This window comes from Heptranchias perlo, chromosome 5, assembly GCF_035084215.1.
Source record: "Heptranchias perlo isolate sHepPer1 chromosome 5, sHepPer1.hap1, whole genome shotgun sequence".
NCBI lineage: Eukaryota > Metazoa > Chordata > Chondrichthyes > Hexanchiformes > Hexanchidae > Heptranchias > Heptranchias perlo.
In genome coordinates, this window is record NC_090329.1 from 101,851,758 (window position 1) to 101,865,498 (window position 13,741).

The 13,741-nt window shown below is 41.9% G+C and overlaps 1 protein-coding gene across 3 annotated transcripts in view; it reads left to right on the forward strand.

Annotated features, from left to right (window-relative positions):
* The window catches only part of phip (pleckstrin homology domain interacting protein), a 219,148-nt gene that overhangs the window by 109,179 nt on the left and 96,228 nt on the right, over positions 1-13,741 (forward strand). For 2 of the 3 annotated variants that reach the window (XM_067984931.1, XM_067984932.1), the window contains exons 15-18: positions 181-315; positions 6,579-6,707; positions 8,764-8,989; positions 13,029-13,163. In XM_067984931.1, coding sequence (XP_067841032.1) covers positions 181-315; positions 6,579-6,707; positions 8,764-8,989; positions 13,029-13,163 — 625 coding nt within the window. The remainder of the gene's footprint in view (positions 1-180; positions 316-6,578; positions 6,708-8,763; positions 8,990-13,028; positions 13,164-13,741) is intronic. The other variant, XM_067984933.1, reaches the window with a different exon arrangement.

Genomic DNA, 13,741 nt, shown 5'->3' on the forward strand with positions numbered 1-13,741 from the left:
GGTGGGTGGGACAGACAGGGAGGAGTGAACAGTGGCAGTTAAGACAACTTAATAGTCTGTACCTTGACCAGAAAAAAAAATTGTGAATTATTTGTGACTGATTTTTTAAAAAGGACATGATAATGACAGTCTTTACCTGTATTACTGGTTATTAATAATTCAACCTTGTTGTTGTTGCAGGGACATGAAGATGAAGTGTTTGTACTTGAGCCACACCCCTTTGATCCCAGGGTCCTCTTCTCTGCGGGACATGATGGCAACGTGATAGTTTGGGATATAGTGAGAGGAGTGAAAATTCGATCATATTTCAATATGGTACAAATATTTATGTTTTCTGAAGTGTACATCTAAAATGAGATTAACCTATTTCCTGTTGATAATTGTTAACGTTATTGCTGGTTACAATTACTCATTTTGAGGTGATAGAGATGCAAGTTCCTTTGAGTATTCTGGTGTTTTGGTACTTTGTCACCTCTCCGGCACTATTACAGATACCTTGCTTTAACATTTTGGTGCCTTTTTAATTGTGCATAATGGTCGGCATAAAACATATTAGAAGCACTCTAAAAAGTATTTTTTTTTACACTACAGCCCTTGAGAGACGATCACTGAAAAGCATGTATAATAGTGTGGTTATTTTGCTGTCACAAAATGCAGGCATTCAGTTTACAGACATTAGGGGCTCAATTTTAACATTGAAAAACAGGTGGGCTGGGGGTGGGGGAGGCATTGAAAATTGCCACCATTTCAGACCTGACTCCAAGCTGTCCATCACCGGGGCGAGCGACTAACCTGCACCCAGGAGGCGGGTCGGGCCTTAAGACTTTTCAAGGAGGCTTCGGGCCTCCATTTTTCTGGACTTCCTGATTTCAGCCCCGGGGGGCCTGGATTCCCGGACCTTCTGTTTTACGCCTTGTGAAAGCAGGCGAGAAGGCCCAAGGTAGGTGCCTAGAAAGGCACAGCTTGTGGGCCCGGAGGAGCAGGAATACTTCCCCCAGGCCCAACAAGCCTACCTGCACCGACCCCCCTGCCCCCTGCAATGAACGCGGACACCTGACCCCCGATCGTGGACCCCTGACCCTGATCCTCCCCCACTCCGATCCTCCCCCTCAATGATCACGGACTCCCACAATGGCCCCAGATCCCGACACCACCACCCCCTCCGTGACTGACCCCTGATCCCATGACTCATGACCCCCGTGCTAACCTGTGACCCCCCCTCCCCCCCAATCCATACAAACAAAGACTTAACTGAAGATGTCCTCTCCCTGGCTGGTCTCTCGTCTGTCTGAGTCCAGCCTGTCAATCAGGCCGGTCAGTCGGACACAAATAACCTGCCAGAAATGTTAGGGAACCAAGGGTCTAGTGAAAGGGAGGAACTGAAGGAAACCAATATAAGTTAAAAAAAAATAGTGCTAGGGAAATTAATGGGGCTGAAGGCTGACAAATCCCCAGGGCCTGATAATCCACATCCCAGAGTACTAAAGGAAGTGGCCCTGGAAATAGTGGATGCATTGGTGATCATCTTCCAAAATTCTATAAATGCTGAAACAGTTCCTACAGATTGGAGGGTGGCAAATGTAACCCACTATTTAAAAAAGGAGGGAGAGAAAAAAAACAGGGAATTACAGACCAGTTAGCCTAACATCAGCAGTGGGGAAAATGCTAGAGTCTATTCTAAAAGATGTGATAACAGAACACTTGGAAGGTATTGACGAGATTGGACAAAGTCAGCATGGGTTTATGAAAGGGAAATCACGCTTAACAAATCTGCTGGAGTTTTTTGAGAATGTAACTAGTAGAATAGATAATGGAGAACCAGTGGATGTGGTGTACTTGGATTTTCAGAAGGTTTTTTAATAAGGTCCCACACAAGAGGTTTGTGTGCAAAATTAAAGCACATGGGATTGGGGGGAATATACTGGCATGGATTGAGAATTGGTTGACAGACAGGAAACAGAGAGTAAGAATAAACGGGTCTTTTTCTGGGTGGCAGGCAGTGACTAGTGGGGTACCGCAGGGATCAGTGCTTGGGCCCCAGTTATTCACAATATATGTCAATGATTTGGGTGAGGGAACTAAACGTAACATTTCCAAGTTTGCAGACGACACAAAGCTGGGGTGGAATGTGAGCTGTGAGGAGGATGCAAAGAGGCTTCAATGTGATTTAGACAAGTTGGGTGAGTGGGCAAGAACATGGCAAATGCAGTATAATGTGATAAATGTGAGGTTATCCACTTTTGTTGTAAAAACAGAAAGGCAGATTATTATCTGAATGGTAATAGATTGGGAAAAGGGGAGGTACAACGAGACCTGGGTGTCCTTGTACACCAGTCGCTGAAAGTGAGCATTCAGGTGCAGCAAGCAGTTAGGAAGGCGAATGGTATGTTGGCCTTCATTGCAAGAGGATTTGAGTACAGGAGCAGGGATGTCTTACTGCAGTTATACAGGGCCTTGGTGAGACCACATCTGGAGTATTGTGTGCAGTTTTGGTCTCCTTATCTGAGGAAGGATGTCCTTGCCATGGAGGGAGTGCAATGAAGGTTTACCAGACTGATTCCTGGGATGGCAGGACTGACGTATGAGGAGAGATTGGGTCGACTAGGCCGAAATTCACTAGAGTTTAGAAGAATGAGAGGTGATCTCATCAAAACATATAAAATTCTAACAGGACTAGACAGACTAGATGCAGGGAGGATGTTCCTGATGGCTGGGGAGTCCAGAACCAGGGGTCACATTCTCAGGATACGGGGTATGCCATTTAGAACCGAGATGAGGAGAAATTTCTTCACTCAGAGGGTGGTGAACCTATGGAATTCTCTCCCACAGAAGGCAGTGGAGGCCAAGTCATTAGATGTATTCAAGAAGGAGCTAGATATATTTCTTAATGCTAAAGGGATCAAGGGATATGGGGAAAAAGCAGGAACAGGGTACTGAGTTAGACGATCAGCCATGATCATTTTGAATGGTGGAGAAGGGCCGAATGGCCTACTCTTGCTCCTATTTTCTATGTTTCTATGGATGGGAAACCAACAAAAAAAAAGACATCCTTGCGTCAAAATCGTAAGGACATCCAGGAAACCCGTACTAATGGGTTTACCGACCTCAATTTGACCCGCCCCTTCCCGGCTCCGTTTTAAAATTGAGCCCTAAGTCACTGCACAGCATGCACATGTCACAACTTAAGCATACATAAGAAAAAAATGCTTCCTTTACCCACAAATGATCTTCGTTCTTCTGAAGATTGTGACTTCAGTGGTTCTGTGGGTACTGCAGGCCTCCTAAATGGCAATTATATTTTTCATGTATGTACCTAAACAGTGAGAGCTGCAGGCTATATGATTGTGGAGGGGTATAACCACAGAGCCTGACCTTATTCTCCCATAATGCCTATGCACGTTTACTTTTAAGTAGTTATTTGACTTGTGGATAATGCGAACCGAATAAATTTCCTACAGAGAACCATCCCGTTCTCTGCCCCCAAGAACCGCAATTATTTAAATTTTACTTGAAAAATATTTTGCCCTACCACAAGATTTTGAGAGAGAAAAACTTAAATTGAGCTGCTTCAATCCAGAGTGATTTGGGTTTTGGTGGGAGCATATTAAGTCTTCAGCGCCAACGCAGACTTTATCTTTACTGAAGTAATAATAACAGAAGTTCACTGTTGTATTGCAAATATTTAAGAAACTGGTGTGCTGTAGACCTCTTTTGTAGCCACAAAGATTGTTGTAATGCCCTTTTAGATTGGTGCTTGTTTGGTTCTGATTGTGGGAGAACAAGGTCTGTAAGATGTCACCCTGCAATTATGCTACCTAAATTGGCCTCTTCATTCTTGTGATTGAGCCATAGATTCGCCATAACTTGCTGGCTTATGGATGCCGCTATCCTGCAGTCGGATCTAAACAATGTAAAAACACTTGAAGCTTTTTTGCAAAAGAGTCCAATCTTGTGATTTCCGGTGATCCCTATTTAACTTGGAAGGAACACCATGCCCTCCACCCCCAACATTGGTAATGCAAGCCCACTGTTGTCTTACAATTATGATTCTTGTAAATCCACCTTTAGGGAGCAGAAAACCTTCAGAAAGTCTTAGCCTTGACTTAATTGGACATAGTTGCGAATCTCAATATCACTGTTATAGGTGCCAAGTTCCAGTCCAGCTTAGATTTAGTGTCAATGCTCAAAACAACATGTTCTTTAGATCAAGCTATAAAATCATGGGAAAAGTCTACTCCCAACCTGTAACAACAACCACAACCAACAATAACCTTTTGTCACCTCCAGGCTCATTACTCTAATGCTTTACTGGTCAGCCTCCCATTCTCTACCCTCTGTAAACTTCAGTTCATCCAAAGCTCTGCTGCCCCTATCCCATCCCACACCAAGTCCAGCTCGCTCATCACCCCTGTCCTTGCTGACCCACAGTGGCTTACGGTCCCCCAATGCCTCAATCTTAAAATTCCTATCATGTGTTTAAATCCAACAGTTGCCTCTCCCCTCCCTGTCTCTAGCCTTCTAAAGCGCTGCAACCTCCCCCACCCCCCCCCCAACTCGAGATCCCCTTCTTAGTTGGCCCTCTTGTGCATGTCTTCCAACCCCCCCCCCCCCCCCTCTTCCCTTCACCCTACCATTGGTAGCCGTGCCTTTAGTCTAAGTCCTACACTCTAGAATTCCCTCCCTAACCCCCTCCACCTTTGCACCTCCCTCTCCTTTAAGACTATCCTTCAAAACTAGCTCTTTGACAAAGCTTATGGTTACCCTGCCTAATATCCCTTTCTTTGGCTCAGTATTCACTTTTTTCCGTGAAGTGTTTTCAAATATGTTTCTATATTAAACCAGGTTGGTGGTGATCATGGTCATCTCCTCATCCCACTCATATTCTTTTCATATTATTTGTTCTCTGGATGTGGGCAACACTGGCAAGGCCTCATTTATTGCCCATCTATAGTTGGCCATCTCCATGAATCACCGCAGTCTTTGTGGTGATGTTGTTCCCACTATGGTGTTAGGTAGGGAATTCCAGGATATTGATCCAGCCATGATGAAGAAACAGTGCTATATATCCAATTGGGACTTGGAGGGGAAGTTGGAGGTGATTGTATTCCGACAACGTTGCTGTTTTTGTCCTTCTTGATTGTAGAGGTCGCAGGGGAGGGAGATGCTATCAAAGTAACTTTAGTGATTTACTGCAGTGAATCCTCTATACTGCATACTGCAGCCACAGTGTGCTAGTGGTGGGTGGGTTGGATATTGAGTCCAGCGGTAAGGGCGCCCACCAAACGAACTGCCGGGCCCTGGATGGTATTGAGTTTTAGTGATGTTGCGGCTGAAACCCATCCGGGCAGCTGGTGAATATTCTATTACACTCCCGTCTAGAATCTTGAGGGTGGGAGATTGGTTTTAAGGAAGTGAACCACTCGTCACAGAATACCCAGCCTCTGCCCTGCTCTTGTAGCCACTCATCCTACTCCTGGCTACATAACTTATAGCTCATTTTGTTTTTGTAGAAAATGTCTGAGATTTATTCTATGTCAAAACTTCCCATCTTTCCTATCAAAACTGAACTGCATGGTGGAGCTTTTGGGTAACAATATTGTAAGATCACATAGAATATTGCAAGGTTCCTTGTTAATGGGGATTAATTGTAAAATATTTTGAGGTTTATTTTTGCCATTGAGAAAGCTGAAACCTGATTTTGTAGTTTACTTTTTGCTATCTCCCTCACTGGTATTTTCAATTGATACTAGGAGGGTAAAGAGATCAAGCAGTATGTAAATTGATTTTTTAAAAATCTAACTTGATTATAAATAAAAATGCTGCTTCAACTTATTTTTATTAGTCTGTAACCTGCTGAATAATCCAGAACTCTGTACACTTGGCACCACAAATGACTGCCACTTCTAGGGTTCTTGTAACACTGAAAACAGCCATCTCCTTCCTCCCTCCAAATAATCACTACAAATGCAAATGTACATACTGTTGTCAGCACATTGACTTGGGAATTGTGTGATCTTAGTGCTATTTAAAGCCACTCAAGTCACGTGGGGATGATGAGTGTAATTCATGCAGCTGAAATACTGCATGTAGTGTTCTGCCTGTTCTCAACGAGTAGCCTTGGGCATGAGTTCAATAATTGTTTTGTGCTTTAGCCCACGCAATAAAAATGCTTGGTTTTCTTTACATTTAAAGGAAAGATTAGTCTCTCTTCCATTGCTGCTGCTGATTTTTTGTCTTAAATCACTGACTTCTCTTGGACTAATTGTGGTATAATTTCTGTGGTGAGTGTGGTTACAGAATGGTTTTCCTCCTTAGGGAATATAGTGTAGTTGTTTAATTCTAATTTTAAAATAATACTTCTATATCAGAAATGTCATAATTTCAACGTGTTATACGTATGCTGTACTGACAATAAAGTAAACCATACTATTCTTCTCTGATAATATCCTAAAATTCATGTTCAAGCCTAAGCTGCTTGTTGTGAAACATCTATTTTTTATAATGCAACATATACAACTGCTTTACATGTATGTTTTCCTCCTTGTTATTTTTACATGCCGTATGTATTTATGTTTCAGATTGAAGGTCAGGGACATGGAGCAGTGTTTGATTGCAAATGCTCCCCTGATGGGCAGCATTTTGCATGTACTGACTCCCATGGGCATCTTCTCATCTTTGGCTTTGGCTCTAGTAGTAAATATGACAAGGTATGAAGTAGGAAAAAACATAGTTTGTTGTATCATTTTTTCTGTGTGTGCTGGTAACGAACATTTTCTAATTCAGATTATACTGTCAGTTGACCTTATTATGTAAGTGTTTAATTCTACTTTGCTGCTAGCTCAGTATGTGGGTAGGCTACTGGAGGTCAGAAGAGTGCAGTGCAAAGCTATCCCAAGCTTGCATTTCTTGTATTGTCTGCCCTTCCATAGAATGTACAGCACAGAAACAGGCCATTTGGCCCAATGGGTCCATGCTAGTGTTTATGCTGCACACGAGCCTCCTCCCTCCCTACTTCATCTAACCCTATCAGCATATCCTTCTTTTCCTTTCTCGTTCATGTGTTCATCTAGCTTCCCTTTAAATGTGTCTATGCTAGTCACCTCAACTACTTGTGGTAGCGAGTTCCACATTCTAACCACTCTGGGTAAGGAAGTTTCTCCTTAATTTATTAGTGACTATCTTATATTTGTGGCCCCTAGTTCTGGTCTCCCCCCGCACGTGGAAACATCTTCTCTACGTCTACCCTGTCAAACCCTTTCATAATCTTAAATACCTATATCAGGTTGCTCCTTGGTCTTCTCTTTTCTAGAGCAAAGAGCCCCAGCCTGCTCAATCTTTCCTGATAGATATAACCTCTCAGTTCTGGTATCATCCTAGTAAATCTTTTTTGCACCTTCTCCAATCCTTCTATATCCTTTTTATAATATGGAGACCAGAACTGTCCACATTACTCCCAAGTGTGGCCTAACCAAGGTTCTATACAAGTTTAACATAACTTCTCTGTTTTTCAATTCTGTCCTTCTAGAAATGAACCCCAATGCTTGGTTTGCTTTTTTTATGGCCTTATTAACCTGCATCGCTACTTTTACTGATTTGTGTATCTGTACCCCTAGATCCCTCTGCTCCTCTACCCCATTTAGTCTCTTGTTATCCAAGCAGTATATGGCCCCCTTATTCTTCCTACCGAAATGTAATACCTCACACCTATCTATATTGAAATTCATTTGTCAATTACACGTCCATTCTGCGAGTTTATTATTGTCTTCCTGTATTTTATCATAGTCCTCCTCGGTATTAACTATACCCCCTAAATGGGGGTCATCCACAAATTTTGAAATTGTGCTTCCAATTCCCGAGTCCAAATTGTTTATGACAGATGAGTTTTTCAGTGAGAAATTAGATAACTTTTTTTTAAGAAATTGGCTTTGGGTCAGTGAATCAGTATTTTTGATGATGCAGGAGGTATTTTTTCTGCTGCGTGTAAAGTTAAAGAAAAATGATTTTTTATTAAACTATCACTGTAACCCAGCAATAATTTATTAAGACATTTTTTCTTTAACTTTACACACTGAGGGGTAAACACATTGTCTAGGGACAATTAAGCTTATATTTTTTCTTCCAGTTGCTTAATTATAATTAAAATTTTGACTTTTTAATGTTTTCCTGAGAGAATTAAGAGTCAACCACATAACATGGGACTGGATTCACAGGTAGACCAGAGCAGGTAGGGGTGACAGGGTTAGCTGGAGTTTTACAACAATCTAGCATGGTCATTGTCTGGTCCTAAACTGAGCATTGGTGAGCAGGTTATTGGTGAGTAAGTGCCGCTTGATAGCACTGTCGACGACACCTTCCATCACTTTGCTGATGATTGAGAGTAGACTGATGGGGCAGTAATTGGCCGGATTGGATTTGTCCTGCTTTTTGTGGACAGGACATACCTGGGCAATTTTCCACATTGTCGGGTAGATGCCCGTGTTGTAGCTGTACTGGAACAGCTTGGCTAGAGGCGCAGCTAATTCTGGAGCACAAGTCTTCAGCACTACAGCTGGGATGTTGTCAGGGCCCATAGCCTTTGCTGTATCCTCTCAATTTGGTGTCATTCGCAAATTTTAAAATTGTACTTCAAAAGACTGAAGCAAAAATGGTTTCTTCCAGTTGGTTCGTTTATGTAACTGTCGATTAAAAACATAAACAAACGCAATCACTTTAATAAAGCTTTCAAAAATAAATCCTAACATCTTTTGAAATCTCCTCCTGTAGATTTCTGATCAGATGTTTTTCCACACGGACTATCGACCTCTAATTCGGGATACCAACAACTATGTCTTGGATGAGCAGACACAGCAGGCGCCACATCTTATGCCGCCTCCATTCCTGGTGGATGTGGATGGCAACCCCCATCCACCAAAATACCAACGACTGGTGCCTGGCCGGGAGAACTGTAAAGATGACCAACTCATCCCACAGATGGGCGTGTCTGCCACAGGTAACTTGAACAGAAAACTCATGCTCCAAGAGTAGTTTTAAAGACTGATTTAGGATTGTCACATGCAGTATTACAAACTGAAATATCTGAAATAGATGATTGCTGTTCTGAAGTTGATTAATATTCACTTTAAAAATACTGCATTTTTATTCAGAAGCCTGAAGTACAGACACATGACCTGTTAATAGCTATTTATATTGCTGCACTGTTTTTTCTGTCCTTTGGTTGGGACTTTTATCACTTATTTAATGTCGGTGTAGCTTCTAAATACTGTACAGGGAAGATAACTGTCTTGCCAAGAAATCACAGTGTCAATGTCTTGGCAGAAGCTTACATCACATTTAAGTTGTGAAGTATATTATTCTAAACTTAAGAATCATAGAAAGGTTACAGCACGGAAGGAGGCCATTCGGCCCATCGAATCCGTGCCAGCTCTATGCAAGAGCAATCCAGCTAGTCCCACTCCCCAGGCCTATCCCTGTAGCCCTGCAAATTTTTTCCTTTGAAGTACTTATTCGGTTCCATTTTGAAAGCCATGATTGAATCTGCCTTCACCACCCTCCCCGGCAGTGCATTCCAGAACATAACCACTTGCTGCGTAAGAACGTTTTTCCTCCTGTCATCATTGGTTCTTTTGCCATTCACCTTAAATCTATGTCCTCTGGTTCTTGACCCTTCCGCCAATGGGAACAGTTTCTCTCTATCTACTCTGTCTAGACCCTTCATGATTTTAAATACCTCTATCAAATCTCCTCTCAACCTTCTCTGTTCCAAGGAGAACAACCCCAGCTTCTCCATTCTATCCACTGAAGTCCCTCATCCCTGGGATCATTCCAGTAAATCTTTTCTGCACCCTCTGAAAGGCCTTCACACGTTTCCTAACGTGCGGTGCCCAGAACTGGGCACAATACTCCAATTGTGATCGAACCAGTGTTTTATAAAGGTTCATCATGACTTCCTTGCTTTTGTACTCTATGCCTCTTTTTATAAAGCCCAGGATCCCATATGCTTTTTTAACCACTTTCTCAACCTGTCCTGCCACTTTCAACGATTTGTGCACATATACCCCCAGATCTCTCTGTTTCTGTACCCCTTTTAGAATTATGCCCTCTAGTTTATATTGCCTCTCCTCGTTCTTCCTACCAAAATGTATCACTTCGCATTTTTCTGCGTTAAATTTCATCTGCCACGTGTCCGCCCAATAAACCAGCTTGTTTATGTCCTCTTGAAGTCTATCACTATTTTCCTCACTCTTCACTATCCTTCCAGGTTTTGTGACATCTGCAAATTTTGAAATTGTGCCCTGTATACCCAAGTACAAGTCATTAATTAATATATATCAAGAAAAGCAGTGGTCCTAGTACCGACCCCTGTACAGCCCCCTCCAATCTGAAAAACAGCTGTTCACCACTACTCTCAACTTACTGTTAATTAGCCAATTTTGTGTCCATTCTGCTACTGTCCCCTATATTCCATGGGCTTCAATCTTGATTAGAAAATAATAATAGGATTTGGCAGAGTCAGCATGGATTTGTGAAAGGGAAATCATGTTTGACAAACCTATTGGAGTTCTTTGAGGATGTTACTGGTAGAATAGATAAGGGGGAACCAGTGGATGTGGTGTATTTGGATTTTCAGAATGCTTTTGATAAGGTCCCACACAGGAGGTTGGTGAACAAAGTTAGAGCACATGGAATTGGGGGTAATATACTGGCATGTATTGAGAATTGGTTAACAGACAGAAAACAGAGAGTAGGAATAAACAGGTCTTTTTCAGGTTGGCAGACTGTGACTAGTGGGGTACCGCAGGGATCGGTGCTTGGGCCCCAGCTATTCACAATCTATATCAATGATTTGAATGAGGGGACCAAATGTAATATTTCCAAGTTCGCTAATGACACAAAACTAGGTGGGAATGTGATTTGTGAGGAGGATGCAAAAAGGGTTCAAAGGGATACAAACAGGCTAAGTGAGTAGGCAAGAAACTGGCAGATGGAATATAATGTGGAAAAATGTGAAGTTATCCATTTTGGTAGGAAAATCAGAAATGCAGTGTATTTTTAAAATGGTAAGAGATTGGGAAATGTTGATGTTCAAAGGGACCTGGGTATCCTTGTACATGAGTCACTGAAAGCAGACATGCAGGTGCAGCAAGCAATTAGGAAGGCAAATGGTATGTTGGCCTTTATTACAAGAGGATTTGAGTACAGGAGTAAAGATGTCTTACTGCAATTATATAGGGCCTTGGTGAGACCGCACCTGGACTATTGTGTACAATTTCGGTCTCCTTACCTAAGAAAGGATATACTTGCCATGGAGGGAGTGCAACTGAGGTTCACCAGACTGATTCCTGGGATGGCGGGATTGTCGTATGAGGAGAGATTGAGTAGACTGGGCCTTTATTCTCTAGAGTTTAGAAGAGTGAAAGGTGATCTCATTGAAACATACAAATTTCTTACAGGGCTCGACAGGGTAGATGCAAGGAGGATGTTTTCCCTGGCTGGAGAATCTAGAACCAGGGGTGACAGTCTCAGAATAAAGGGTAGGCCATTTAGGACTGAGATGAGGAGAAACTTCTTCACTCAGAGGGTGGTGAATCTTTGGAATTCTCTTCCCCAGAGGGCTGTGGAGGATCAGTCATTGAGTACATTCAAAACAGAGATCAATAGATTTCTAGATATTAAAGGCATCAAGGGATATGGGGATGGTGCAGGAAAATGGTTTGAGGTAGAAGATCAACCATGATCTTGTTGAATGGCAGAGCAGGCTCGAGGGGCCGGATGACCTACTCCTGCTCCTATTTCTTATGCTGATAACACGCCTATTATGCGGCACTTTATCAAGTGCCTTTTGAAAGTCCATATACACCACGTCGACCACATTGCCCTCATCGACCCTCTGTTACCTCATCAAAAATCTCTATCAAGTTAGCTAAACACGATTTGCCTTTAACAAATCAGTGCTGGCTTTCCCTAATCAATCCACACTTGTCCAAGTGACTACTAATTCTGTCCTGGATTATTGTTTCTAAAAATTTCCCCACCTCCAAGTTTAAACTTACTGGCCTGTAGTTGCTGGGTTTATCCTTGCACCCTTTTTTGAACAAGGGTGTAACATTTGTAATTCTCCAGTCCTCTGGCACCACCCCCCGTATCTAAGGATGTTTGGAAGATTATGGCCAGTACCTCCGCAATTTCCACCCTTACTTCCCACAGCAACCTAGGATGCATTCCACCTGGACCGGGTGACTTATCTACTTTTAAGTACAGCTAGCCTTTCTAGTACCTCCTCTTTATCAATTATTAGTCCATCCAGTATCTCAACTATATCTTCCTTTACCGAGACTCTGGCAGCATCTTCTTCCTCGGTAAAAACAGACGCAAAGGACTCATTTAGTACCTCGGCGATGGCCTCTGCCTCCATGAATCGATCTCCTTTTTGGTCCCTGATCGGCCACATTCCTCCTCTTGCTACGAGTTTAACGTTTACATGCCTATAGAAGACTTTTGGATTCCCTTTTATGTTGGCTGCCAGTCTATTTTCATACTCTCTCTTTGCCCCTCTTATTTCCTTTTTCACTTCCCCTCTGAACTTTCTATATTTAACTGGGTTCTCATTTGTGTTATCAACCTGACATGTGCCATATGCCCCTTTTTTCTGCTTCAGTACAAATTCAGAAGTATAAATATACAACCTAGGGCACGTTACAGACCATGCTGGAAACATACAAATATGTGGGCCTTATTGTCCTTGCCAGGGTAAGTGTTAAGTAACCATTAAGTATATGTGCTAAGTGTAGCAATGAGAGTGTCAGAATTTCAAATGCTGCTGTTGTCAAATAAGTATAAAACACTGATTATTATGGATTGTTAACAATTGGCGTTTAATAAAATACTGTGGACCAGTAGAGACTGTACAAAGCTACCTATTTTGGAAAATATGATCTTTTTTGATTGTTTATTAATTCTTTATGTTAATTATAATAAAATAATTTTTTTGCTTAATCTTCTGGTTTTGTTGTTTGTCACTATCTCTTTAGGGTTGAATCAGGTTCTTAGTCAGCAAGCAAGCCATGAAGTCAGCCCTTTGGACAACATAATCCAACGACTTCAGCAGGAACAAGATCAGAGACTGACTACAGGTACCAACAACACCATGAACAGAGGAAGAATAGGTAGGATAAGTTAATAACCGAACAATAAATGCATTATTGCGGGTTTAAAAAAAAGCAGGAAAATTAGCGTAGGATAGTTTTTATGCCATTCATCCACCTGTCCATGAGCACTAAACTGTCACCTCAAAAACTTAAGACAACTTCTACAGGATTTGATTGGCTCTCAGGTGTCCTCCATTACATTAGACACCAAGTTATTTTCTTAAATAGACATGAGCTCTTGGATTTTGGTAAGAAATAGTTGTCTGCCTCAATATTCTTGTAAAGACTTACCAAACTTAAATAGCCATTTTATTCCATCCTCTTCCTGTGAATTTCTTTTTAAAAAAGACTTCCCTTTGTGCATTTGGGAACATTTTGAACACATAGTTGAAAAATAACTTAAATTTACTGGTCAGGATTTCACATTATCTCTCCATCAGATTTTCGGTGGAACTGGGTCAAGGAAGTGGTCTGCTGTCTCCCTGCTCATTTTTATGCCCCTCTGATTTGCCGGGGGAAGGGCTGGCCAGTGTACAACACACCCAACTGTATATTGTAATCAGGTAGAATTGACGGAAATACGTCATCTGATGTTT